At 35.0% G+C, this 27,915-nt stretch overlaps 6 protein-coding genes, 1 long non-coding RNA gene and 3 other non-coding genes across 10 annotated transcripts; 6 read left to right on the top strand and 4 right to left on the bottom strand.

The window, feature by feature from the left end:
* Nucleotides 1–2,053: 2,053 nt before the first annotated feature.
* Nucleotides 2,054–2,908, top strand: LOC105960525 (Late embryogenesis abundant (LEA) hydroxyproline-rich glycoprotein family). Its single transcript, XM_012984712.2, has one exon. The coding sequence runs from the start codon at nucleotides 2,075–2,077 to the stop codon at nucleotides 2,735–2,737; it is 663 nt and encodes a 220-aa protein (XP_012840166.2). The 5' UTR covers nucleotides 2,054–2,074; the 3' UTR covers nucleotides 2,738–2,908.
* Nucleotides 2,909–6,081: 3,173 nt separating this feature from the next.
* LOC105960527 (RING-H2 finger protein ATL67) lies at nucleotides 6,082–7,011 on the top strand. The gene has a single exon (XM_012984713.2). The coding sequence runs from the start codon at nucleotides 6,109–6,111 to the stop codon at nucleotides 6,826–6,828; it is 720 nt and encodes a 239-aa protein (XP_012840167.2). The 5' UTR covers nucleotides 6,082–6,108; the 3' UTR covers nucleotides 6,829–7,011.
* A 1,175-nt stretch (nucleotides 7,012–8,186) lies between these two features.
* On the top strand, nucleotides 8,187–8,343 carry LOC148765239 (small nucleolar RNA snoR145). Its single transcript, XR_016029982.1, has one exon. It is a non-coding gene; the product is annotated as a small nucleolar RNA snoR145 (small nucleolar RNA).
* A 1,780-nt stretch (nucleotides 8,344–10,123) lies between these two features.
* LOC148765238 (uncharacterized) lies at nucleotides 10,124–10,840 on the bottom strand. Its single transcript, XM_088812719.1, has 2 exons — nucleotides 10,546–10,840; nucleotides 10,124–10,383 (listed from the first exon to the last, which is right to left on the bottom strand). Exons 1-2 carry the CDS (start codon nucleotides 10,838–10,840, stop codon nucleotides 10,124–10,126), a joined length of 555 nt encoding a protein of 184 aa, XP_088668845.1.
* A 635-nt stretch (nucleotides 10,841–11,475) lies between these two features.
* TRNAL-CAA (transfer RNA leucine (anticodon CAA)) lies at nucleotides 11,476–11,559 on the top strand. Its single transcript has one exon. It is a non-coding gene; the product is annotated as a tRNA-Leu (tRNA).
* A 1,014-nt stretch (nucleotides 11,560–12,573) lies between these two features.
* LOC148765236 (putative membrane-associated kinase regulator 6) lies at nucleotides 12,574–13,578 on the bottom strand. Its single transcript, XM_088813548.1, has 2 exons — nucleotides 12,877–13,578; nucleotides 12,574–12,753 (listed from the first exon to the last, which is right to left on the bottom strand). The coding sequence occupies exons 1-2, from the start codon at nucleotides 13,490–13,492 to the stop codon at nucleotides 12,746–12,748; spliced, it is 624 nt and encodes a 207-aa protein (XP_088669674.1). The 5' UTR covers nucleotides 13,493–13,578; the 3' UTR covers nucleotides 12,574–12,745.
* Nucleotides 13,579–14,464: 886 nt separating this feature from the next.
* On the top strand, nucleotides 14,465–14,548 carry TRNAL-CAA (transfer RNA leucine (anticodon CAA)). The gene has a single exon. It is a non-coding gene; the product is annotated as a tRNA-Leu (tRNA).
* Nucleotides 14,549–15,486: 938 nt separating this feature from the next.
* On the bottom strand, nucleotides 15,487–17,125 carry LOC105960513 (F-box/kelch-repeat protein At3g23880). The gene is made up of 2 exons (XM_088812718.1): nucleotides 17,097–17,125; nucleotides 15,487–16,555 (listed from the first exon to the last, which is right to left on the bottom strand). The coding sequence occupies exons 1-2, from the start codon at nucleotides 17,123–17,125 to the stop codon at nucleotides 15,487–15,489; spliced, it is 1,098 nt and encodes a 365-aa protein (XP_088668844.1).
* A 504-nt stretch (nucleotides 17,126–17,629) lies between these two features.
* On the top strand, nucleotides 17,630–18,796 carry LOC105966301 (uncharacterized). Its single transcript, XR_016029891.1, has 3 exons — nucleotides 17,630–18,188; nucleotides 18,413–18,486; nucleotides 18,635–18,796. It is a non-coding gene; the product is annotated as an uncharacterized LOC105966301 (long non-coding RNA).
* A 5,658-nt stretch (nucleotides 18,797–24,454) lies between these two features.
* LOC148765234 (putative phosphopantothenoylcysteine decarboxylase) lies at nucleotides 24,455–25,134 on the bottom strand. Its single transcript, XM_088812717.1, has 2 exons — nucleotides 24,935–25,134; nucleotides 24,455–24,700 (listed from the first exon to the last, which is right to left on the bottom strand). Exons 1-2 carry the CDS (start codon nucleotides 25,076–25,078, stop codon nucleotides 24,455–24,457), a joined length of 390 nt encoding a protein of 129 aa, XP_088668843.1. The 5' UTR covers nucleotides 25,079–25,134.
* Nucleotides 25,135–27,915: the final 2,781 nt, after the last annotated feature.

Raw genomic sequence — 27,915 nt, 5'->3', positions numbered from 1 at the left:
GGATGTGGCTTTAACTTCTTGTTAGTAGGCCTTCTGATCCCTTAGTGAAGCCCAATCAGAAACTAAATTGATAAAATAATAATAATAATTAAAATTGAACAACGTAATCGACCGTTCATTAGATGGATTAGCTGATTGGTGACACGTGTCGGTGCCACTTGAGTCTGAGTGTGAGGGCATCCAATTGTATACATTTTTGTCAAAAAAACTCAATAATTTGATGAACGCCTTGAAGACGGTTCTATTAAAAACAGTGTAAATTACACCTACATCCCTAATGGTACTAAAACAATCTTAAGGTCCCTATAATATCGATAATTACAATCACCCCTTTGAAACATTGTTAGAAACTCTAACAACATAATGCATTTGATAAGTTATTCTATTAAGATTCTAAATGACTATTAAGTTCAAGCAGTAATGGAGACGACATAAAACTAGGGATGGCATAGTTCTCATAACATTTCTTAAATCTTTATTATTTTATATAAAATTTATAAATTTTCATCTATGGTAGCATTAACGACCCCGCATAAAACAAATATAGTGCATATCATCCCGGTAATTGTTTCAGGGGTGTGACTTGAATTACCAATACCACATGAACCTTAAAGTTATTTTAACATACCTCAGCGACGTAGGTGTAATTTACCCTTAAATTTAATAAATAAATATATTAAATTGTGGGTTGGGGATACAGAAATTGTGGACTTGTGCCAACCATAATTATGACCTTAATTTCGTTCAGACATAAATTTCAACCTAAGTAACCTATCATTTTTGCAGGAAATATAAATAAACGAAAATGAAAGAAAAAAGTATAAGTCAATATTAATTAATTAATTTTGAGTTTATTGCATTTACTACCCCTGTGAAAATCGTAACTGCGCGATTCCCCCCTATCATAATAAAATTAGCAAAAACCCCCCTGTGCTAATTTTTAGGTTGCATACTTGACCCATTTAACTTTTGACCATTGACTAGGTGTGAAAAGACAAAATACCCTGCGAGGGTTTTGCAAAAACAAAAGACCCAGTCCTTCAACGAGTAATTTTTACAACTTGGGGACCAAATTGAATTTATGAAAACTTAAAGTGGTTAAATTGCAATTTCCAAAACTTAATTAAAGAAAAAAAAAAAGTCCATCTTTCACAGGACCGGCCTCCACCACCACCTCCCAGATCTTCTCCGCCGCCATATGTGCTCAACAGCCCAGCACCCGCCGCCCGAGTCATCTTCGCCGCCATCTTTGCCTAATAGCCCACCACCCATCGCCCAACCCATCTCCGCCGCCATATTTGCTCAGCAATCCACCACCAACCGCCCAACCCATCTACGCCACCATCTTTGCTCAGCAACCCACCACGGCACCACCCACCATCTCCGCCGCCATTATTTTTCAGCAGCCCACCGCAACAGCGTACACCATCTCTGTCGCCATTTTTTCTCAACAGGAAGCATATCCACCGCCATTGCTATAAAATTGCAGAAACACTAATTTCTTTTTGAAGGTGGAGAAAATTGAAACCAATGATTTTGTTGATGTGCGAAGCTTTGCCTATTTATTTTTGGAAATCTCCATTAATGAACATGATGAGAAGATTTATTCCAAAGAAAAAAGGACAAGAAGTCGAAGAAGACGAAGAAGAGAGGACAGGGGAGAGAAGGTGTAGGCTTTTGGGGGTAATTATGTCACTTCACATGCAAAAATGAAGAAAAAATCGCACAATCCGCGAGTGCGATACACGCTATGCTCCGAGGGGGGTTTTCGCCTTTGACTAATTAGTACAGGGGGGTATTTGCTAATTTTTTTATGATAGGGGGGAATCGCGCAGTTACGATTTTCACAGGGGTAGTAAATGCAATAAACTCAATTAATTTTAGCATACACAAATCAAATAAAGTAGGCCAAATTTTCCACAAACCCCACCACTATAATTAATTTAATTCCACACTTTTAAGAATTTCTCATCATTAATTCACGATATTTAAGTATTTAACCACTATATATACAAACAAATCAAAAGGAAAACTGAACCTGCTAATTAAAAAACTAAATATTCCTCGATCAACAATGGTGGAGACGTCGGAGCAAGTCCGCCCACTCGCCCCCGCCTACGACCGCCACACCAGCAGCGACGACGAATCCGCCGCCGTCACCGGAATCCGCCGCAGGCGGTGCCTGAAATGCTGCGGCTGCGCCGCCGCGGTCATCCTCATCCAAGCCGTAGTCGTCGTCATCCTAATCTTCACAGTGTTCAAAGTCAAAGAGCCAGTCATCCGCATGAACAAGGTCACCGTACTCAACCTCGATTTGGTCAACGGCACTACCACCACACCACGGCCAGGGTCAAACATGACATTAAACGCCGACGTTTCGGTGAAGAACCCGAACCACGCGTCGTTCAGGTACATGAACACCACGACCACGCTGTACTACCGCGGGGCAGTGATTGGCGAGGCGCGTGGGCCGCCGGGGAGCGCGAGGGCGCGTCGGACGATGAGGATGAACGTGACTGTGGAAGTGATAACGGATCGGGTTCTGTCGAACCCGGATTTGGGTACGGATATAAATACGGGTCTGCTGACGATGACTACTTATACGGTGGTCGGTGGGAGGGTTAAGATGCTGATGATCAAAAAGCATCTGACGGTCAGGATGAATTGTAGCATGACGATTAATATTACCAGCCAAGCGATTCAGGAACAGAAGTGTAAGCGAAAGGTCAAGCTTTAATTTAGATTTTTTTTAATAGAATATTTAAAAATACATATTTAATTTATGTAATTTTTGGTGTATACTTATTAAAATTTATATTCGCCTTGTTGTGTTTTGGATTTTTAATTTTTTTTTTTTTTTGGTTTGCGTGGTTGTAATTATTGATTAGTTTATTAATCCATTATCCATGACCATGTTATTTATTCAATAAAGTATGCTTAATTACTTTATACTGCTACTAATTACTTTTCTTTTTGTAATTAATAACGTTGTTTATGATAATAATTTCGATGTCTACATGAGCCATCAAATTTACATTCATATTAATACCATATGTTTGTGTGTATTGTGCATGTGCATGAGCATGTACGTAATATTTTAGCTTGAAATAAATTTATATATGAGCGTGTTCAAACTTTGAAAACTAATTAAAGAATGTGAAGTAAGAAAAATCTGAAATCTAGCATAGTATTCAAACATTCAAATAATTTCAAGTTGTGTAGTGTAAGCTTGTAAGAGATGGTCTAGGTGTTGGAGCTAGATAATTTTGTGTTAAATGACTCGATTTTGAATTCCCTTGTTAACGGTTGTTATGTCGAATTTGTCACACTTGGTTAACCTAATGTGGCTTGACTCGTATAATGTACAAACTATTATACGAGAGTATAAATTTATCCAGTACACCTATATGTTAAAAAAAATATATATTTAGTTATTTACTTTACCACTCGTCTTTGACTACAAATTAGTATAGTCAACATTTGTGTCCGGGGCTTCACCAGATGAAAAAAAAAATAAAAAAAAAAATCTCACATTTCCAATTAAACAAAAATAATAAGAATAATAATAAGTAGAGTAATACTTATGTTGTCTACAATAATCAATTTAGCGACTTTGGTTATTGACTTCAACTTTTGAATACGTGTTTCTCTTTCTAGAAAACGCCAATTCTCATGTGATGTTGTGGCATGTGGGTGGATTAGTTAAGGAAATTGCTATTGCGGTTTGAAAATTGCTAATTGCGGTTTATAATAAAACCTAAAAAAAAATACTTTATCTCTCTAAAACCCAAAAACTTCTCAAAAAAAATCCAAACCCTCCAAAACGCGTAAAAGCCCAACTTGGGCGCCCATTCATTCAGTGCACGCCCAAGTTGGGCGTGCAAGCTGCATTTGGGCGCCCGAGTTGGGCGTCCAGTGCAAATTTTTTTTTTCTTTGTACACGCCTTGGGCGCCCATCTTGGGCGTTCGAACATTTTTTGCGAAAAAAAAGCCCTACAAATCGATTTGTAGGGCTTTTTAACATGAAATTGGTTCCGTAATCGACCTACCCAATGCATATTACACATAAAAGAGTCGAAATTACATCAAAAAATCGAAGCCCAACCCTTCTTCAAGCTTGATTTCGAATTTTCAATTTTTGTTTTTTTGCTATTTACAGTTTTGGGGGGTTTTTGGATATTTTTAAAAGTTTTGGAGGGTTTTTGGATATTTTTAAAAGTTTTGGGGGGTTTTATTATAAACCGCAAATAGCAATTTTGTGACCGTAAATAGCATTTCATTTAGTTAATTAATTAATCACTCGAAAAATTAGGTTCATTGATGTTTGTGATCGGAGTTTGGAGAAGGGTACAAATATTGGAGCGATATATGGGAATATGCATTATAACACGTTGCATTAGACGATTTCGGTGTATGATTTGAAGGAGGAAGCGACACGTGAGATTATGATGCCTTGGGGCCGATTGGCCGATATTCCTTATCGGACGACAAGTGAAAGGATGCCTTTGTGTCAATGTGTGTTTATGCTTAATGTTCATGATGACATCTTTGAGGAGATTTAGCGACTAGGGGGTGATTGTAGACCCGGTTTTCAACGTTTGTAACTGGGTCGAAGAATCGGTTATGGATGATCCCAATTAAAATTCGATCGAGTCTCCAGTTTATAGGCGGCGGATCGGTGCATGCCCGAGAGCCTTGTTTAATTTCTCCTAGACTGGGCGCTTGCCGGGTAGTTTTTGTTGCTACCTAAATGTAGTTTTTGTTGCTACCTAAATGAAGTGTGTGTGTTTTTTTTGTCATTAAGTTCTTGATGAACTAGGGTTTTTGTTTATTGTGGCCTATATATATGGTCAATGTATTTATATTTAATCTAATCAAAGAAAAAAGAAAAAGAAAAAAAGAATTGAAGAAGAAGAAGAAGTGATTATTAGGTCAATTAGTAGGGGAGGGCTCAATTCATAGATAATTGGAAACAGTGTTATAGAAGTGTGAACTTTCCCTTTGACAAATCAAAAGAAAACAAACAAGACCGCGCGCAATAACCTCTTGTCCTTTTGGCAGACACATTTTCAAATTATGTGCTTCATTTGGTTGTACGTAACCTCTCTTTTTTCCACACTTACAAAATCTTTGAAATGATTTAATTATTGGTGGAGTTTTTCTGTTAGGTGGAAATAGCTACTTTGACTTCAGTCTTCCTATGGTGTGAATGTTATTATCTTCATTTCATTTTTCCTTGTTTGACTCAAATTGGTCATTACTTAGTGGTATAATATTTATTTAAGAAAAAAGAAAAATGTTTTGTTGGGCAGGCGAGTAATTAACTGTTTCAAACTAAGACCTAGTTTGGTTATGCTTACAAGCTGTTAAAAAAAGTTTATATGTTAAAGAACTTACGTTTTTCTAAAGTGTTTCGTAATTGTTTTGAAAAAAAATCTTAAAACTTAAAAAATAAGAAGTTCTAGAGCATTTAAGATATTTTTTCCAAAATACATTTATCTTGTTTTTTATTTAAGATTCTGTAAAGAGTAAACATAGGTTATAAACTCATTTTTATATAACATTTTAAAAATTAATTCGAAAAATAAGACGGAACAATTTACCAAATATTGAAACAACTTATCAGCTGTTTGAAATAAACTCAGTTAAATGAGCTCTAAGTTGCAACTTGTGACATAAAGCTTATTTTTACATGTCTTTGTAGAATTTCTAGGTTAGTGTATATATCCAATTCAATCCCACATTTTGAATCCGATGGTTTAAACATTTATCGTTAATTCAGGCCCAAATTCGATTCAATCGCTTAATTACTCGTAGTTACTTTTCTAATTGGAGTTAATATGTTTAGAAAAAAGAAATAAAAAATCTTATTTATTTCTGACATGGAAAAACGTAAAATGTGAGTAGATTTGTAAATTTATTTTACTAGGTAACTTTTTTTTTTTTTTTTTTTTTTTTTTTTTTTTTTTAATAAAAAAACACAAATAACGATTCTAATATAAAAATAAATTAATAAGAAAAGTTTGAAATTTGCAAATCCCAAAAAGTACGTAACAAAAATCTAAGCCCAAATGTATAGAAGTTGCATCACCCCATGTTGGCCATTAAATGAGTTTGCTCTGTTTCCAAACTAAAAGTATTAAATGCTGCTGCTCAACACACCCCCCCACCCCCACCCCCACCCCCCATTCAGATGGCATTTTCCACCCCCATCGCCACTCTCTTTTCTCAATGTCCACCAATCCTCCGCCGCCGCCGCCCTTGATCTCCTCCGCTAAATCCGCCTCTTTCTCCAGAAACCTCCGATCCATCGGATTCGGCTACTCCTTCGCGATCGCTCTCGGATTCCTTGTACTCTTCTCCTCCATCGTCCTCGCCTTCTACATCTGCTGCCGATCCTCCGCCGCCGCCCGCCGCCGCCGCCACGACCTGCAGATTCAAAATCAGAACCGCCGCAATCGCTCCGGCGAGCACAGCATCTACCTCCCCAGCACAATCTTCGTCGACGAGAGCGAGCCTCAGAACGGCGTCGTCGGACTTGACCAGGCGGTTATCAACTCGTACCCGAAGCTCGTCTTCGCGAAGAGGAGCGGAAATTGGGGGAACGACGCCATTTGCTCGATTTGCCTGTGCGAGTACCGCGAATCGGAGGTGCTGAGGATGCTGCCGGACTGCAAGCACTGTTTCCACGCGATGTGCGTTGACGCGTGGCTGAAGCTCAACGCGTCTTGCCCTGTCTGCCGGAACTCGCCGCTGCCTACGCCGATGTCGACGCCGCTGCAGGAGGTGGTGCCGCTTTCTCAGTACGCCGATGGGCGACGGCGGTGATGAGTTTTGGTAACTGTTGGATTAATCTGAGGATGGATTGTAATTTTTCTGTTTTTGAGGGGTGGAAATGTAAACAAGTTTTTTGGGGTTAGCTGGCAATTTTGGCAACAATAATCGGAATCGGAATGTGAGTTACCTTTTAAGTTCTTCTAAAGAGCAATTAAGTCGTGATTATAAGATTAATCGCATTGTGCATTGCTACTAATTTAAGGCCTCGTATGGTATGGTTGGGGAGATAAAACATGATTAACTAAGTAATCGGACTTTGTTTGATGTTTACTATCCTATAATTTATCGTGTCGATCCACAAATATTATTTTATCATATCTTATTTCACCTTTTAGCTACGGTTAATATTGAATCTTCTAAGGTCCAATAATATAATTGAGTTTTATTAGATAATAAAATTTTATATTAGCTAATTTTATCCTAGCAATCAAACGAACCCTAAATGTATAGTAGTTTAAAGAATCCTTCTAAAATTAAAATTGGAGTTTTAATGATATTTTGTACATTATTCTACTGTAACATTAATAATAAAAACTTATTTGACATTAATTCATTTTTTTTGCATTTTACTTATAACTTGTCCGTTCCGATCGCGATGTTCTGGCAAACCATGGTCACAACTTAAAAAATAAGTAACATGTAGAGAATTTTGTAAACCTGTAAATCGATTCGGTTACGTTTAATTTTTGGTTCGGTTTTCCAATTTTCGGTTCGTATTTTTTATTCTTTTTAAATTTATAACCCTCCCTAATCAACAAGGCCTGTTGGGCGTGGTGAGAATTTTCTTAAGAAGCCCAAATCAACATAGTATTTATAAATTTGGGCTTTTAAATTAAACAAAGCCCATTGGTCCAAGGATACCCTCGCATCTTCCCCTATTTAATACCTGGCATTGTTCATTAGGTTTACACCAAAATCGCCTCTCTCTCTCATCTCACTTAATTCCTTCATTGTTCACAGATTCATCAATTTTTATTTAAATACTGCAAATTTGCGATGAAGATGAAAAATTCGAAATTGATTACAGTATTCATTGCTGTAGCGTGAAAATCATCTTTTGGTTCGTATTCACTGAGCAATTTTTTTATTTATTTTTTTAATTTATTTTTTAATGATAATCGAAGGACCTATAGACGAGAGGCTAATTTATCGATGCCGATTCAGTCAAGTTTACCTTCGAACATCAATTTTTATTTTTTTAGGTTCTGAATTTTGATCTCCGATCCGGTGAGTTTCTCTCTTTTCCGGCGAGGTTCTTCAAATTTTCTGACATTTTTTTTTATAATAAATAATATTTTTTTTAAGAATTATTGAAAAAATAAATAATTAATTGTTGGATTTAAAAAAAAAAGCGAAGGTTCCCAGCGGAGAGGAAGATACTCTTAGACGAGACCTCTCTAACACTTGAAAAGTATATTCCTTCGCATATTTAATTATGGCCGATTCAAACAACGCTTCAGACTTTTCCTCTTTTGTTGCGTTTAGAACCCTTTTGGCCATATTCCTCCCGATCTATTATTTTCTTTTTTTTATTTATTATTTTATTTATTTGAGATTTTTAGTTTTTCCACAATTTACCAGAAAATAACTTTTTTGTTTAAATATTTTAATTAGGATTTAAATTGCAAAAAAAAAAACATTTGATTTGGATCATAATAAAATGTACTCATTTATTGATATTATTTCACTCTAATTTTTGGCCTTACTTAAATCAATTTCACTCTAATTTTTGGCCGTACTTAAATCAATTTCAATCCAAAAATTAGAAGGAAATATTTAAATATTGAATTTGAAACTACTTGGATGTCAATATTTGTATTTGAGGTTTTTTGTTGTAATTATTCAATAAAATGTAATTTTTGGGGTTATTTTGACCTAGATGTATTGTTATTTCTGTCTAATTAATGATATTGAACGTGAAGTAAATTGTTCAAATTCTAACTAATTTTAAGATAATATATAATTACAACTATTTAATATAAAAATTAAAAATATATTATATTAATGGCTGTAATTCCATGACACTAATTATGGAAGAAATTTACTTTGATTAATACCATTTATAATAAATTGAATGTACTACTACAAATTAGATTATAATTTGATTTCGTAAAAGATTATCAGCCCATCCGGAGGAAGAAAACAACTCATATATCGCTTGTAGAACTGCTTTACCCGCTATAGAAAGTTGTTTTCTCCCATCTTTTGATACCAAACCGGATCTCGTAGATAGGCAAAACTAATTTTTTTGGAACAAAGGCATACTTTGCTTGTCCAAAATGTCTTTCAACACGCAAATATGCCTCAGTAGCTTTGCCGAGAATGAGGGTATCATCGGCAAAGCATAAACTAAACACCGTCGGAGGCACCGATGCATTGAAAATCGTTCCGTGCCATTGGTGCTTAAATCATTGCAATGAGTGCCTCAACACAATGTATTAATAAATACGGTGAGAGAGGGTTCCCATGTCGAAGGCCTCTCGAGGGTAAAACTTGGCCAAACTGCATACCATTAAATAAGAAAGAGAATGAGACTGTAGAGACACACAACATAATAAGCTCAATGAAACCGGACGGAATGCCAAAATAAGAAAGAATCTAATTCAAAAATAGCAAGAAAGAATCTTATTCAAAAATAGCCATTTTATCTGATCGTATGTGTTGCTAATGTCCAATTTAAGAGCCATGTAATTTGTTTTAACATTAGAGTTCAGCTTAATAAAATGATTGATCTCGAAAACTAGAAGAGTATTATCAGAAATTAAACGGTTAGGAACAAAGGCAAACTGAGTAGGAGAGATCAAATCATTTAACACCAATTTCAAACGATTGGCTAACACTTTAGACCCGAATTTATAAATAACATTGCAAGAGCTAATCGGTCTATAGTCTGTATTTTTTTCCGGATTCTTCAACTTTGGATTAAAAACAATAAAGGTGAAATTTAGATCAGAATGGAGTTTACGATAATTCAAAAAATCCAGCACACATGAAAGAACATCGGACCCTAGCAAATTCCAATATTTAGTAAAGAAAACAACATGATCCATCGGGGCCCGGCGATTTAAGAGGAGCCATTTGAGAAATAGCTCGGGTTACCTCATCCGAAGTGAAAGGTGTGGAAAGAAGTTGACTAGCTTCTCCGGTGATTCTGGTCTCAATACTTGCCAACACCTCATTCTATCTCTTCTCCGCTCGGATTCGTAGACTTGAAAACATGCTCGAAATACTCACTAATAATTTTCTCAATATCTTCAGGTTTTTCATGCCAAATACCCTCCGCATTTTAAATACGGTCCACCCTGTTCATACGGTTACGGATAGTTGCCTTGGAATGAAAGAATTTCGTATTTCTATCTCCTTCCTGAATCCACTGCACACGACTACGTTGGCGCCAATACAAATTTTCATCCTCGTACGCCCGTTCGAGCTGAACCCTTAGCACTCGTATGTCCTCTTTGCTACCTTTTGTTAGGTTGGCCATATTGAGATTTTGAATCCGTTTGTGGAGAGTCTCAATCTTCGGTTGTTTGCCAGTCAACTTCACTGGATAAGAGCAAGCCGACAATCATTATTTTTTCCTGATCAATGCCTCCATGGGATGTGCATCAATATTTTTTGTCCATTGTTGTTCAATAATCTGCTCGCAATCATCTCGTCGGAGCCATGTGGCTTCGAATCTAAAATGTCTCTTCCTCCTCGAATTACAGGTAGAAGCTGGAATGCTGAAAATTAATTTGATAGGAACATGGTCTGACCCCGCGTAGCTCAGGTGTTGAACACGGGCATTAGTGAACCTTGTAAGCCATTCGTTACTCGCACAAACCCTATTCAATCTGCACTGCACTATGTATGGAGCAGTCCTATTGTTTGACCAGGTGAACGGTGTGCCTTCGTACCCCAAATCAATCAAACCACACTCGTCTAAAGCCTTTAGAAACATCTCAATACGTGATGGTTGTCTTTGAGGTCCCCCGTCTTCTGTCAGAAACGAGGGCGACATTTCTACTCATAGAGAAATTGAAACACCGATGAAATCTCAACGGTTTATGCGTTGAGAAAGTGGGACAATCATGAGGTTTAACATTATTTTGGCAAAAAGATTTAGCGATCGATCTTATCAGTTACTCTAATAACCATATTGGTGCGGAGGTTAGTGAAGTTAACCACAATAGCAAATGGAGAGTAACGGGGTTTTATGGATTTCCATAGCATAGTCAACGACAACTGTCTTGGAATATGCTTCGCAACTTACGTCGACACCACCGGGACGTGCCGTGGCTGATAGGGGGTGATTTGAATGAGATACTCAGTAATGTTGGATGGTTAATCAAGCTAAGTGATAAACACAAAATAAATATATGAAATTAGGAGGATACATACCCACGTAGATATGCCAAATATCGGATGTTAGAAGCATCCACGTGATGGTGTACTATTATATAAATTGTTACCATATATACTATCAATTATGTTAATGTTCACCCTCCACTATTAATTTGCATCACTTTACTACAATATCTTCATAGAACAATATTTAAATTAGTATATAAACTTAAGAACAATGAATTAGGTTTCTTTGTTTTGTTGTATAACGACACTGTATAATATTATTGTTGTTGAAAATTGTACAATAAAGTCAGGATGGCCGAGTGGTCTAAGGCGCCAGACTCAAGTTCTGGTCTTCGAGAGAGGGCGTGGGTTCAAATCCCACTTCTGACAAATTGTTTTTTTATTTTTTTTAATTTATTTTATTATTACTAGTATTAATTTTTTTTTAAATTTGCTTCTCAATTAATATTACAACCAATATTCATATTAAACATTTTCCTCGTATCATTTTACACTACCTAAATTTTGAAACTGAAATCTTTTTTGCCTCATCCCTATTTGATTTTTCACCATGAACAACACAACAAAACACCATGTGACACCCCATTTGGACACACCCAAAAAAAACAAAAAAAATCGGCATCATTCAATTGTGGACTAAATCGCAATATATATGCATCGAACGCAAACTCTAATTGAGCACGAACATGCGATGAACTTGGTCTTGTCCATCTTTCAAACGCACAAAAGCTCATTTTCCAACATATTTTGTTCTCTATATATATTGATGTCTATGGTCCCCTACTCCGAGCCAAGAAACGTTCTTTGTGAAGTAGTTATCTTGTACTTCGATCTTTATATCATAATATTAGCTTATATTTCTTGTTTTTTACTATACATTTACTTAAATATTGGCCTATTTTTTTCGTTTATATGGCGTATTAGACCACAAGTAAGCAAATGTGGATGATGTTTTGTCGCGAAAACGATAGAGCAACATTTAGCAACGACTGTCTCGGAGGGGTTGGTCCCCCCCCCACCCCCCGCCCCGCCGGCCCCCCCAAATTGTCTTGCTACATTCTAAAAGGATATGATATGCAACGAAAGACAAATAAATAGCACATAGAAACAAAAAAACAAAGTTGTGGTGTTTCCTACGGAACCTTTTGGTCTTATATCGTTTCTAACCAAATTTCACATTTGTAAGAACGTTCGAAAAGTTTGTCTCACTCATGTTTAATCTATTGTCCACACCTCTTAAGGACTCAAATATAAAATATAGGCAAGAACGAGCTGAAAACATCGAAGTACGTAAACGACGAAGAAGATAATGTTTAGTCAGAATCCTGCTAGATTAATATATGCTTTCGTGGAAGCAGCTTCACAAAATCGAATTGAATAACATTTGCCACAAAATAAAGTTAATATTTTTATTATTGCATTATCAATATAGAAGAAGATGTCAAGAGTGTCTTGTTATGTGGTACATTTCTTCAATCAAATTAATAGCTGAATTTAATACAATTATTTTTCCTGTGTTACTATATATTCTTCTTTCTTCTGTTCACCCTCTCAATTAATTTCCTGAAAAAAGAAAATTACATAAATAAAGATTAATCAAGATCTGAAAATTTAAAGAATTAAATAATGTAATTGAAGTAAAAAATAGTAAAAACTATATAGAAATTAATTAATCCCATAACATACCTATGGATTTTTTGCAGTAGAGAATAGCTTCCGTAATCGAATTCTCAGCATCATTATAACAATCATTATTAATACGAGACGGGCTAATATTTGGCGAACTCCTCCAACTTTTCACCTTTTCGATTCCGTCATAAAAATCGAAACTAGGTTTCGGTGAAACCTCCAGTGAATAAATATTGCTCCACTTTTCAAGCTCGAAAACTTTTCGATCAAGATCATCCACTCTACTATTTCCATTTCTGCACAACGGCTTAGTAACAAATTCATAGCACTTCTCCAAGATTCTCTTCGACGATTTTCTCCATTTTCCGAGCGAGTAATTACACCTTTTTTTCTCGGCAAGTTGAGGAATAGGAGATGGAGGAACAGAAATCGAAGTTTTTATAAACCCCTCTTCGAGTTTCGACCTTTCGATAGTATAAACCGGCATGATTTGACCGTGAGAGAAGATTTCATCGGCATGAACAAGACTATCGTCGTCCGATGTTATTACGGGAACATCGAAATCGAAATTGTTTTCTTTCTTATTGAGGAAATCATCATATGAAGTTGGTTGTTTGTCAATTAACCAACTGTATGAAAAACTTTCTGTGGCTAATTGTTTTGAGTTTTCCATTGTGATGAATAATAGAGAGAAAAGAAAAAAACTAAGTGTAGTTTGAGAAGATAAATGTGATGTACTATATATACACACACACACACGTACACTAAACTTAGGTTGAAATAATATATTTTTTCACTTTGACTATACAATATATATATACATATATGTATGTATATATGGTTGATGGATGCCCATGACAAGCTGAATTTTAATAGAAAGGTCAACGGAAGAAATTTGGACAAAATGTCAAAAACACATGTAATGTTGCATTTTATTCTAACAAAAATGGGGTGAGTTAGATACAAATATATATATATATATATATATATATGAGTGATTGAACAAGTAAACACGATGAACTCACTTAACATTGTATTTAAGATTAGCTTACATACTTATTTGTTATTTAAAAAAGAAGTATTATTTTTGTCAACACCTTACGCGCGCGTATTTTACACACATCCGTATGTATATTATACATATATGTAATTCAATAAATAATAGAAATGTAATAAGGGCATATATAGAGGTACTAGTTAGTACTTGCAATAAGAATAAGCCAAGAACCATGCTGCAGCATGCAGATAGTAAATTTTCGGACAAGTATATATATATATATATATATATATATAGCACAAGTTGTCAAGTACATGCTTCCATGTTCAAAGACTGCAGCTGATTATTAATCTTGAAACAAACACATATAAGTTAGGATATTATTACAAATACAGTTGTATTATACTTTGGTGCAAAATCCCTTCAAATTTTAAAATTTTCTTTCATATATTGGTTTTAGTTAAAACTTCAAATCTCACAAGAAATTTATGTTGGGTGCATCCAATTCAAATATGAAGGTGCAAATCGCCAATTAGTATTAATTACGGGGTGCAAAACACAATTTACCCAATCTAAATAACTTCAAACTAAACACAATCAATTATCCAATTAATAGTTATCTATATTGCCGGAAAATCGTTTGACAAAGTCAGGATGGCCGAGTGGTCTAAGGCGCCAGACTCAAGTTCTGGTCTTCGAGAGAGGGCGTGGGTTCAAATCCCACTTCTGACAAAATTGATTTTATTTTTTATTTTTTTTAATTAATTTGCTTCTAATTCTATCTTACTAAAAGTCTTTTGTCCTAATTACCCTTTCAATTTTTTCACATGGACAACAAGCACCATGCCATGCACGTGACACCAGCATTTTGGACAAACCATGAAAATAAGAACAAAAAATGGTCCCAAAATGAGTGTATATATATACATACATGCATGATGCATATCTCATCAAAATACCAGTTGCTCTGTTTTACTTCCTTACTACTATCGGCATCATTCGAATTTGGAATTAATCGCAATATATACGTAAATGCATTGAACGTAAACTTGGACACAAACATGTGAACTTAAACCAAACAGCGACGGTAAACACGAGTTGTTGTCCTTCTTGCAACTATATACAAAAGCTCAAAATCAGCATTTTCCGACATTTTTTGTTCTATATATACCGATGTCTCTGGTCCCCTAATCCTCGCTAAGAAACGTCTTTGTGAAGCTGTTGTTGGACTACTTAGAGATTATATTGTTCTTCTTTACGGTCAGCGCGAATATAACGACTATCTAACATTAGCTTAATTGTTCGGTATTTTACTATTTACTTCTTTTTAGTTTTGTAATTTTTTATTTTTTTTAATTGGGTAATTAGTGCAAATTCAGTATTTCACAGGGATGCCGTTTTCAATTAACTCTTATTTGATATTAATTATAGAAAATATAATAACATATCATTAACCTAAAATAAAACAACACTCAAAACCCTTATTCATCAACAATTCGAAGAACAATAAAAACACACTTTCGAGATTTCGTACGAAGAAAGAAAAAAAACGACAATATACGAGAGCATGCCCCTTGAGTGCCTAGCCTCTTGAGATGGAGTTTGATGAAATCCTCGGGTGGAAACGGTGTTTTTTTGTAGGTCAAAGAACAAAAGCACACACTTTGATTTTATCCGGAGCAACAAAAACGACTATGATCGCAACGTGCCCCTTGTCTAGGCGAAACGAGACTCTCAACGTACACTTGTTTCGTATAAAAAGGAGACCTGATTCTTGCAGGTTGATCAAGTTCCACTTGTGGAACCCGAGTACGTAAACTACTCTCATAGGAAAAAGAAGAATATAATCGATCTGAAGGAGAAATCCCGACCTTCGTCCAAGATTCTTCTACCCCATACTCTCTCATCACCCAAAGCTCACTTTCGTAACTAACACCGTCGGTACTGCTAAGACGCTTAAGCAGACAAGAAAGGCATCCATTTGTTTCCCCGAGTTTAAATTCTGTAAGAGACGACGACCCCCGCATATGTTCTGGTATCGGCACCTCTCCCACACTCTCGTGCACTAAATCATACGAAAAAATCGAAACATGCGGTGGGAGTGGGACCTGCCTGCTCACTGCAGCCCAATGCACATTACTGTTGGAAAGGGTTCCTATCGTGTTGTAAAGATAGTGGTAATTATTCCTCAACTCATGCGAAGATTTATAACTGCAATGGCCATCGTCGTTGTACGGCCTGATGAGGTGTATTCGAGCGTCCCCCCAATTTTGAGTCCCTAGAAGGATCTTGTACTCGTCGTTGTGTCGTCCGAACCAGAAGCATCTGATATAACCGCGGGGTTTCGTTATCGGGATGCATGCATGCGAGCGAAGAGGTGGATTCCATATGTGAATGATTCCGTGCTCGTCGTTGAGCAAACACACTAAGCCGTCGTACGAACTGCCCGCGAACACCATGTTGGTGAAATTAGTGGTCGACTCCAGGTCATAGTTAGCGGCATCGGGTGGAGGGAATAAACGAGGGCACGCAACGAAGAAGGAGGATTTATTGAGAAGGATGGGTCTGTAAATTGAATTTTCGAGATGGAGTTTGATGAATTCTCGTCTGGAAATAAGGTGGTGCCACTCTTTGCAAACGCATTTGAATCTTAAAAGATCTTTCACACGGAGTCTCGACAGGGTTTCTGATAGTTCAACTGCGCCGCCACCTCCTTTCGTGCTTTCTTCTTCTTGTTCACTACAAAAAAAGATGTTTTAAATAACAAAACAAAGGTAACGATTGGATTATTCGTCACAAGAAATGATTTCTTGTAACGAAAGCCGGATATTGTCACGCAAAACTCAATTTCTGGTAACGAAACGAAAGATTTGTTACGAAAAGAGAATTTTCGTTACAAAAGGTTCAGTTTTCGGTAACAAGAGAAAAACGTAGTTACATAAAATAAATAATCGTTACCAAAAGAATTCTTTTTCGTGACAAAAAAATAACATTCATTACTAATAAGGGGATTTCATCGTTCTCACAAATACGATAGCAAGGGGAAAACCCAAACCCAGCCCAAAATTGCTCCCAGCCCTGACACCTTCCATTGATTTTTTTCGTTTCTTTGCAATTATTTTTCCAAATTTTGAGATCTCTGTCGATTATTTGATTCCCCGTCTCTGTAATTTTCGCAATTAGGTTTCGATTCTGTTCAAGCCAACCTCCGGCGAATCGTCTCAATTAGGTTTCGATTATGTTCAAACCAAGCCCCGACGAATTGTCTCCGGCCGCGAACAGCTCAAAATCGCCTTCGATCCGCTCCATTACCAGATTAGAACTGGTTTGCTCAAGGTATAATTCCAATCGGCGCGTTGTTTGATTTCTCCGCCTCTTTTCAATTATTTTAAAATTATTTCTCTTCCCTTTTCAATTATTTTAAAATTTCTGAAGTTCTCGTTGTTTGATTCTCCGTCTCTATAGTTCTTATAATAAGACTCCTGATTAATTTCTTGGTGGTCACAGTTCAGTGGAAATCAGTGAGCATACACGACAATTGGACCTCAAATATCTAAAATTTATGTTTCCAGGTTAGGTTTACAGGTTTATTTTATGGTTTAATAATATGTATATATGTGCATTCATAGAGATATTCAAATTCGGGATTTATTGTTGAAGGACTTGTCTGGAAAATAAAAAAAAATGTTGAAGTTCTCGTTGTTTGATTCGTGTTTCATTTTGGAATTCTGTTATTTATAATCCGGGAACTTGGCGGGGCAACGGCATGTTAAAATTTGTGTGAATTGGTTCGTTCTTTAATGGTATCTTCCGTTGTACCTTAAATGTGTTTGTGTTTTTCTCTTTACAGTTATTTATGGGATAAATAGAATTGGTTCGTTCTTTGTATTACAGTACTACATTATGTTTTCCATCATAAGGGCAATCTGGGTTTTGTATGTTTTACTTGGCATTTTACTCTTATTAGTATAAAGTTTTACTCTCATGTAGGCTTTCATATGCCGTCCATTATACGTGCAAGAGTAACGAAAATGAATCTTTGCATAATTCTTTATTTATATTCCTTTCCCTGGAGCCTATTTTATCTATTGCATGGATTCTGTATTAGTTGATTGTAAAGTTTTGCACGAGTTTGAGCTTTCGTTCGTCTTTTTGTTTGCATTTATATTTCAAATCAATTGCTAATAGAAAAGGAAGTTCTTCTATTATGCTATTACAACATTGTCTCTCAATTGATTAGCCTTTAAGCATTTCTCTGCCATTGCACAACTTGTAACACTAATTGTGTGGTTACTGCAGATTGAGATTATATACAACTTCGGGCTGAGGACAATGACTAAGTAGGGTCATCATCACTGAAAAATAACAAGAGGTCAGTAACTTGGAATTTTACAACTCTTTTCATTGTTTTCGTCTTTGCAAGGACTCAAAAAGGATATAATATTAAACTTGAATTCCAACGGAATAGTCTTGGAAATTTAAATGGATCAACATTGTTATGTGTTTGTTGGGTGATTATGCTTCTTGAGATATAGAATAATGTGCAAATCTTGTTCATCTGCGGTTACTTATTATTTCTATTAGCATTCATTACAGAACATATATATAAAACGGAGTTGATGTGAAGAAATACAAGGTGTACGAGAAGAGACGAAGGAGTTGATTATAATGTAAGTAAATATTGACATTCAATTATATGATCTCATGATAATATACATATTTTCCTAAATTTTATTTTGTTCTATGTATAGCGTTTATTCTTAAAATTGTTCATGTGTCTTGATGATTTAACAACATTAAACCATCTTGTATTTACAGTTTATTGGAGTAAATACGATAGACAGTGCGGTATGAAGTTTTAGAACTTAGCTTGAATTTTGATCATATTAGCCATACACTTTGAAATATATTGCTACATGTCATCTTATTTTACTTTTGAAACTTATATATTTTCTATTGAAAGATGTATTTTTTTTTTTTGCTAGTTGGGATATATTTTTTTTAATTGTATATATGATTTTTGAGGCAATTTATACAACTTTTTTTCAGGTTTACAAGCCATTATCGAAAACTATATGAAAATATAAATATAATAATAATAATAATAATAATAATAATAATAATAATAATAATAATAATAATAATAATAATAATAATAATTATAATAATAATAATAATAATAATAATAATAATAATAATAATAATTATTATTACTTATTGTCATAGTATTTGTGACAAAATTATGATTTATATAAGGCTAAAATAATATAATAATTATGGGCATTTGCGAGGACTGGTTTGTCATAATAAGTATTTGTGACAAATTTTATTACTAAAAATATATATCAAATAATATTCAAAATTTGACTATTGGTAACAAATGTTGTTTTTGTAATGACATAAAATAGTATTGGTAAGGATCATGTTGTTACCATAGATTACGATATTGTAACGAACCAACTTTAGTTACCAATGTATTGGTAACGATTACAAAAAACTTGTCACCAAAACTTTTAGCGTCGAGCTTTAGAGGACAATACAAAGGTAACAAATTCGTCGTTACTAAAAGTTTTAGTGACAAAAAAAGCACCTATTGTGACGAATATTTTCCTCACCAGAAGTGCATTTTAGTTACCAATGTATTGGTAACGATTACAAAAAACTTGTCACCAAAACTTTTAGCGTCGAGCTTTAGAGGACAATACAAAGGTAACAAATTCGTCGTTACTAAAAGTTTTAGTGACAAAAAAAGCACCTATTGTGACGAATATTTTCCTCACCAGAAGTGCATTTTCTTGTAGTGTGTTCTTCTCGAATTTTATTTTAACAGTATACATAAATCACTTTAAGAAAAAATAGAATTAGTGATACCATAACTGTGACACTGTTAAAAGTTGTCACTAAATACATATATTAAGTAACAATATTTATGTATCTGTCACTAATAATTCAATTTGTGGTTACTAATCCTTTTAGGTGAATATCGATCGACATACATCATACACAATTACAAACTTTTGATACATAAGTATATATATTACAGGAAAAAAAGATGTCGAAATCCAACGGATCAAAATCAAATTATTACACAGCAAACATCATCTTTTAACTTATTAGACCGCCTTGGCCGATCATGATCAAGCCATACTATAAAATTACAAAAAAAAAAAATTCTAATACAGAATTTATAAGTTTTTGTTCATATAGCACAAAAATAAATAAATAATAATAATCTAGTTTATTCAATTAGAAGTTAGAAGAACATAAGAAGAAATACGAACCAAAGTAAAAGATTCAGTAAATACTGCTTTCAGTAAGGACGACGAAGATCAGAGAGAGAGAGACAGAGAGAGAGAGAGATATTTTGTAAATAAACAGAGATAATTAAACTAACCCTAGAGAGACGTAGTGTCTAGTACGTGTTTACATAGTACGATACTTTGGTAAAAGACTTAATTAGGTCTCAAATTACGAATTACGGTAATAATTTTTTAATTAGAGGAAAATAAAATATAAAGGAGAGAGGAAAAGAAAAACAAGTCATTATGGGAGGGACTTTCTCCACGTACCCTCGGTGTGGTATTAGGGTTTGCATGGGATGCAAGTGGCTTATTTACTCCACGAGACTCGGGTTAGAGCATCTCCAACAACATGATGTATGTCTATAATTTACATCTTTTACATATTTTAAACCAAAAGTGACATCTCCAACAACAAAATGGGAAAAGGCAAAAGTTTTTACATTTTATCTTTGCATATCTAAATTTGAGAAACCAAAACCACAATTTGACAAATTGTGTAAGAATAAACAATAATAAAAATTCCATCAGTGCTAGTTTTTATATATTAAATACAATAATTATTTTGCTATTATTCACATATATGTTTCCATGTATGATTTTTATTTATAAAATAAAGAGTGTTTAGTTTTTTTTTTTTTTTTAATATATGTATATATAACATTAAATTATCCTTTGCAATATATTTTTATTCACATATATGTTTCCATGTATGTTTTTAATTTTTTTTTTAATATATGTATATACATATATCTATATGTATGTATGTGAAATTAAAATTATAATTGTTAAATAATTCAAAACTATTTTTTTTGTAAAATAATAAAATATGATAATTGTGTAAAATATAAATAATGTTGTTGGAGTGTGATGTTAAAAGTGGTGTTGCATGACACTGTTCGTCTCTTAAATTATAGATATAGACAACCGATTTTTAAACAACTGTTGGAGATGGCCTTATAATTATCAGATCACGACGAAGGATTAGTGATCTAGGGTTCGAATCCTACCCGCTTCTACTTTTCAATTTGAAAAGAATTTGGATATTGCTCTAATAAAAATTATAATTAAAAAAAAAAGAAAATCAATAAATTCAATGTAACACGTATAATGGTCAAATTAGGAAAATACTACACTCGGTGAAGACTACTGGGTAAATTTGCTCTATAAATATATGGTCCTGACTATATGCAATACTAATTTCAATAGTGCAAGAATAAATTAAATTTTTTCAATGTATAAATACTATAATACCCTTGCTTGTTAAAAAAAAAAGAAAAAATCAAATGTGCAAAACCAAAAAGTCAAAACCACAAAAAATCCTATCACAAAATTACAAGACCAACTCTCATCTTCTCCATCTTCCAAAATCCACAAAACTTTTCTCCTTCCTCCTCCATAAACCCACAAAACCTAAACATTCAAAATCATCAAAACTCAACAAATCTTATAAAGATGGCAAATATGGAGGCAAAAGACATCAAAATAGAAGATTTTACGGTGGAAGAACCTAAGAATGAATGCATTTATGTGTTTTTTAGCTAGGATATCGTTTTCCAAAAAAAATAGCGCACATACGCATTCGACATGTACATTTTGATAGGTAAAAATCGATACTGAGATGTCAATTTTGTAGTAGCAAATTCGACATTTCACAATGTCGACTTTTCTGCTGTAAACTCGACATCTCGGTGTCGGTTTTTACCTAACAAATTTGACATATTGTTGAACAAAATTCGGTTTTTACCACTTCAAATTTATTTATTTTTCATTTTTTTAGGTTGAACAAAATGAAGAATTAGTATTTTTAAAGCGTTGTTGGGCGGGTTTAGGTCGCTCATAATTGTGAGCGACGAGGCTGGCGGCGGTGATCGGTCATGAGGAGCTTGAAGTGCGGAGCTTGGGCGGCGTTGTTGTGGCTGTGGTGGCGGGAAGGGGTTCACAGGGGGTGGGTTTTCTTTTTTTGTTTTCTTTTAATTTTTTTTTGTATTACTTGTTATTTGGTCTTGCATGAGCAAACAAAAGTCAATTTTCATTTATGGGTATATTTGTCATTTTATTTTAATAAAAAAAATATTTTGGAATCTTTCTTTAATTTGGTTTTGCACAAGTGAAATCCGTATTGCATATATCCGCAGCCTAAATATATATACATACATACTCATTAAGTACACTTATACATGAGTATGTTTTATTATATGTAGATCAATAGTTTATAATCACTCGATATATTTCACTTGGTGTAACATCTACAAAACCTTATTTACATATGTGGGTTGGACAAATTCTTAAGCGGAAGTTAGTGTCACATACAAATGTGTGTTGTTTAATTTGATTTTATATTCCTAAAAAAATATTTTATAATTTCAATTTTACAAAAAAAAAAAATAAAAAAAAAATAGATAATATAAACCAACGTTAAATTAGGCTAAATTTCCTCGTTTGAGCAATTCTCTCTAAAAGTTGCTTATATATAATCTCTCTCTAGAAATCATCTAAAGATCACTCTTTCTATCCAGAGGCAATCTTTCGCCGTTGTGGTCGCCGAAGAGGTTTTCTAATTTATGTTTCATCTTTTTAATAATTTTTTTGTGTAACTATATATGTACGACGATGGGAATTAGATGCTACATGTGGTTATTTACACTGGTGAATTTGACTGTAGATTTAATTAAGTAACTACCCCTAACCACACATATACAAAATTTGACTGTAGAATTAATTAAGTAACTACCCCTAATCACACATATACATAGGTGTGTCAGGTGTGTGATTATGTATTTATGTGTAGATATACGGTTCGAATCTACCCAGCGTAAATAACCAGGTGTAGCATCTAATTTCCCGTATGATAATGATAACTTTTGATGGTGTCACAATTGAGATCTCACTAATATAATTAATGTCATCATCTTTTATTGTAGTGATGGAGCAATTAAATATAGATCTCTTGTCCGAAATCCTTTCGAGACTCCGTGTGAAACACTTGATCAAGCTCAAGTCCGTCTGCAAATCGTGGCAAAACCTTATTTCCGACGAATACTTCATCAAACTCCATCTCAAAAAGTCTCGATCCCGGTTCACCCCTCTTAAAAATGAATACTTCATTCCGTGTCCCCGTTTATTACCCCCTCCCGACGAACACGGTTTGTTCGCATGTTGCCCGAGCGAGTCCAAAATGGTACTATTGGGCAGTTCAATTGACGGCTTAGTGTGTCTATTCAATCGCAAATTTGGAATCATTCATATATGGAATCCATCTATCCGTTCGTCTGCATGCATCCCTATAAAGAAACCCGACGACAAAATCGAGTGGTTTTGGTTCGGTTTGCACGACAATGTGTACAAGATCCTTCTAGCAACTTCTCACCAAATCCACCTCATCAGGCCGTACGCCGAATATTACACCTATAAACCGACACGCGAGTTTGTGCAACACTCCCGTTAATGGTGGGATGGGAACCCTTTTCAACGGCAATGTGCATTGGCCCGTTCACGAAAATCGCGCGCGGGCCCCGTACCGTTATTTTACTATTTTGTCCTATGGTTTAATTCGCGAGACTTTGGGAGAGATTCCCGTACCTTCGATTATCCAAGAGCACATTATAGCTGTCGATCTTGGAGAAATAGACGGGTGCCTTTCTTGCCTAGTTTTGCGACTTACAAACACGAGAGGTGCTCGAAGGGAAAACGAATACGATATTTGGTCAGTGAAAGAGTATGGGGTCGCAAAATCTTGGGTTAAGCTCATGAATGTAAGTGAACGCACATATTCGTATCACCGATATTAAGTGCGAAAAGAGGAAGTAGAGGAAGATCGTGCGGGAATAAAGTCTCCATTGTATGGTAAACAGCAAAAAGAGGAAGTAGAGGAAGATCATGCGGGAATAAAGTCTCTTTTGTATGGTAAACAAGTGTATGTTGAGAGTCTCGTCTCGCCGAGACAAGGCGAATGCTGTTGTAGTCATTTTTGTTGTTGTAGGTAAACTCAAGTGTGTGTTTGTGTTCTTGGAGTTGCTGTTGACTAATTATTTATTTTTATTTTTATTTTTATTTTTATTTTCATATTAATTTGTTAATGACCACTTCATTGAATTCAGTAAACAGGGGAAAAAGAAAAACAAAAAATAAAGACAAATGCTATCTTAAAAGACAAAATAAACGAAAAATGAGTGATTGCCATGAGAAACAAATGTCTAAAATCAACAGGGATTTATGTGTGCCTAAACGGAAAGTAAATACTCAACGAGAAAACTCGGACAAATACTTAACCAACACAAGTCTAAATTTATTTCGTACAATTTCTGCGTAAATTGTAGCGGGACGGTATGAGGTAGGACTATGAACGTGGAGAATCTCTCTTATGCAAAACCAACATCCTCTTGAAGCCAATCTCTGTACCATCATTTTCTCCAAGATAGTGAGCACCTCTCTCAACAAGCAATTGGAGGTTGTACTCCACGGACTTGTTACCAATCCAATTCTCAGCTGCATAGTTGTCCGGGGCAATAGCAAAGGCCCTACCCGTGCCTAGACACGAGAGGACCGAGCATGCCATCAAACTATCGGCTGCCCCGATTGCAATCTAATTAAGCAAAAGAAAAAAAACTAATTTAGCTATTTGATAAATAAATAAATAATAATAGTAAAACTAATTTAGCTATTTGATAAATAAATAAATAATAATAGTAATTTACTTTGGATAGCATATTCACCAAAAAACTAATTTAGCTATTTGATAAATAAATAAATAAATAATAATAGTAAAACTAATTTAGCTATTTGATAAATAAATAAATAAATAATAATAGTAATTTACCTTGGATAGCATATTGACCGAGAGTGGCGCCATGAGCATCATGTCGGCCCACTTGATGAGCGTGTTGTACAACGGTTCTGCATTTTTATCGAAGCCTCTCCACTCATCATCCTCAGTGTAAATGTCAATCTTTAACCTCGCCATTTCCACCTTATTCAAGAAAATGTGAGCAGACTTCGTGCACAGGACTTTGATTTCGGCTAGCGTAAACACGGCCACGGGCCGGTTCGGGCCGGTTCACACTGGTTCACGGTTCACATTTTTTCGGAACCGGAACCGGCCCGTAGTATGGGCGGTTCAGCGGGCCGGGTCGGCCCGCCGGTTCGGGCCGGTTCCGGGTCGGCCCGGAAATTTTGAATTATTTTTTTTTTTTTGAAATATTTTATGAATAAGTAAATTAAAAGAAGTACTTTTAAATATAAAAATGAAAAGGAAATAAATGAAAAGACTTGAACTTAATTTTAAATTCAAAATTTTAAAGATTTCGAATTTAAAATGATTTTTTGAAATATTTTATGAATAAGTAAATTAAAAGAAGTACTTTTAAATAGAAAAAGGAAAAGGAAATAAAATGGGGGGGGGGGGGGGGGGGGGGGAATCAAAAAAAAAAATAACGGCCGGTTTACCCGGGCCGGTTCACTAGCCGTTATTTGCTTTTTTTTTGAATTTTTTTGAATTTTTTTTTTTTTTAAATCCGGGTGAACCGTCGGGCCGGCCCGGCGGTTCACGGTTCACCATTTCTCAGAACCGGGCCCGTCCCGGATAGGACGGGCCGGTTCACGGGTCCGGGCCGGTTTGGGCCGTCCACGGGCCGGTTCCGGGCCCAAAACCGGCCCGTGGCCGTGTCTAGGCTAGCGGACTGAGGAGATTGATAAGCTCGTGGGTATGAGCTGCCACTGAAGTGCCACAAACACCAAGCAAAAAATCACAAAAACCACAATTTGAATCTTGTTATTACAAGTCAACTTGAAAGGAGAATATAGAACATATTCGAATATGACTACAATCATATTCAACAATAGTCATATTCGAAAAATACATAAATACAAAAAATAATAAAAAATCATTAATATGTATATATATATATATATATATATATATATATATATATATATATATATATATATATATATATATATATATATCGACTCCACTAACTCAAGTATGATGATGGTCTCTCTCTCTCTCTCTAATATTTAAACACACACAGTCACAAGGAGAAAACCTTACATACCAAAAGCATCTTGAGTTGTTGAGAAGCTTCCAAGAATACGAACACAGAAAGTAGCAAAAAAAATTCGAATAGTCACATTCGAACCAGACTATAATCACGTTGATGTTGCTGCTTCAGATCTGGAGAGAGAAAAAAAGAAAAAAATCGAAAATAACGAAAGGAAGGTGGTGTGATGTGTAGGAGGCGACAACATGAGTTTTTTGGGAGGTTTGACACCGTAGCAAGTCTTGACGACACAACTCTAGACGGCGGCTGTGATCTCGGTGGTTGGGTGAGTGGATAATGGCGGTGATGTGAAAATGAGGGAGGAGGGCGGCGACGCTGGTGTAAATCTCAAATGCGAGCGGCAGCGGCAGATCTGCAAAGAAGAATACGAAAAAAAAAAGAAGAGAAAATAGAGATTACGAGAGAACATAGAGAGTTTCACGTGAGAGAGAGAACGGCAAAGAAAAAGGGAAAAAAATTGTTGTTAAGGGTAATTATGTCTTATCCTATCTTAATAAGGGGAGGGGGTCTCACTAATTAAGATTGAGATATGAGTGTGAGAAAAAGTCTGAAAAGTCAAATGGATTTTTTACATAATATTTTCCATTTTAGGGGGGGATTGCATAATTTAAAAAAATCCGGTATTGCATGGTCTATAAGATACTACACTCGGTGAAGAATATTGGGTAAATTTGCACCATAAATATATGGCCGCGACTATATGCAATACTAATTTTAATAGTACAAGAATAAATTTTTTTTTTCAATGTATAAATACTATAATACCCTTACTTGTTAAAAAAAATAGAAAAATCAAAATGTGCAAAACCAAAACTCAAAATCACAAAATCACAAGACCAACTCTCATCTTCTTCATTTTTCAAAACCCACAAAACCTTTCTCATTCCTCCATATACCCCCAAAACCTAAACATTCAAAATCATCAAAACTCAATAAATATAATAAAGATGGCAAATATGGAGGCAGAAGACATCAAAATAGAAAATTTTACGGTGGAACAACCCAAAAAGGTACGCATTTATATGTTTTTTTTAGCTAGAACATCGTTTTTCTAAAAAAAATCCCACACAGATGCGGTCGACATGTACATGTCGAATTTGATAGGTAAAAGTCGATTCTTAGATGTCGATTTTGTAATAGCAAATTCCACATTTCACAATGTCGACTTTTCTGCTATAAACTCGACATCTCAGTGTCGATTTTTACCTAACAAATTCGACATATTGTTGATGTCGAATTTTTTGGGTCTTTTTTTCGACGCTTAAGTATTGATTCTAGCTAGTTTTTCGACACCTTGATATCAATTTTTACCACTTTCAAATTTAATTTTTTTCCTCTTTTTTTTTGAAGGTTGAACAAAATGAGGAATTAGTATTTTGAAAGCATAGTTGGGCGGGTTTAGCTTGCTCATAATTGTGAGCAACGAGGCTGGCGGCGTTTGACGGTGAGGAGCTTGAGGCGCGGAGCTTGGGCGACGCTATGGGGTGGGTTTTCTCTTTTTTTAATTGTATGTTTTCTTTTAATATTTTTTTTTTCATTATTTGTTATTTGGTCTTGCATGAGCAAACAAAGCCAATTTAATTTTTGGGTATATTTGTCATTTTATCTTAATAAAATAAGATATTTTGGAATCTTTATTTAATTTGGTCTTGCACAAGTGAAATTCGTATTGCACATATCCGCAGCCTAAATATATACATATATTTATTCACTAAGTACACTTAAACATGAGCATGTGTTA

The sequence above is a fragment of the Erythranthe guttata genome, chromosome 14, assembly GCF_056151865.1.
Source record: "Erythranthe guttata isolate IM_541 chromosome 14, IM_541, whole genome shotgun sequence".
Classification (NCBI taxonomy): Eukaryota; Viridiplantae; Streptophyta; class Magnoliopsida; order Lamiales; family Phrymaceae; genus Erythranthe; species Erythranthe guttata.
The sequence above is the reverse complement of the archived record's forward strand: the minus strand, read 5'-3'. Positions and strand labels throughout refer to the sequence as shown.

What these genes read in the sequence shown, in the direction of transcription:
- LOC105960525 (XM_012984712.2), top strand. Translation starts at nt 2,075, where the DNA reads ATGGTGGAGACGTCGGAGCAAGTCCGCCCACTCGCCCCCGCCTACGAC.
- LOC105960527 (XM_012984713.2), top strand. Translation starts at nt 6,109, where the DNA reads ATGAGTTTGCTCTGTTTCCAAACTAAAAGTATTAAATGCTGCTGCTCA.
- LOC148765238 (XM_088812719.1), bottom strand. Translation starts at nt 10,840, where the DNA reads ATGTCGCCCTCGTTTCTGACAGAAGACGGGGGACCTCAAAGACAACCA. An exon ending in CAGCATTCCAGCTTCTACCT is followed by an intron (nt 10,384 to 10,545) that starts GTAATTCGAGGA and finishes GCTCTTATCCAG; the next exon opens with TGAAGTTGACTGGCAAACAA.
- LOC148765236 (XM_088813548.1), bottom strand. Translation starts at nt 13,492, where the DNA reads ATGGAAAACTCAAAACAATTAGCCACAGAAAGTTTTTCATACAGTTGG.
- LOC105960513 (XM_088812718.1), bottom strand. Translation starts at nt 17,125, where the DNA reads ATGGAGCGGATCGAAGGCGATTTTGAGCT. An exon ending in ATCGAAGGCGATTTTGAGCT is followed by an intron (nt 16,556 to 17,096) that starts GTTCGCGGCCGG and finishes CTTTTTTTGTAG; the next exon opens with TGAACAAGAAGAAGAAAGCA.
- LOC148765234 (XM_088812717.1), bottom strand. Translation starts at nt 25,078, where the DNA reads ATGGCGAGGTTAAAGATTGACATTTACACTGAGGATGATGAGTGGAGA. An exon ending in CGGTCAATATGCTATCCAAG is followed by an intron (nt 24,701 to 24,934) that starts GTAAATTACTAT and finishes TTGCTTAATTAG; the next exon opens with ATTGCAATCGGGGCAGCCGA.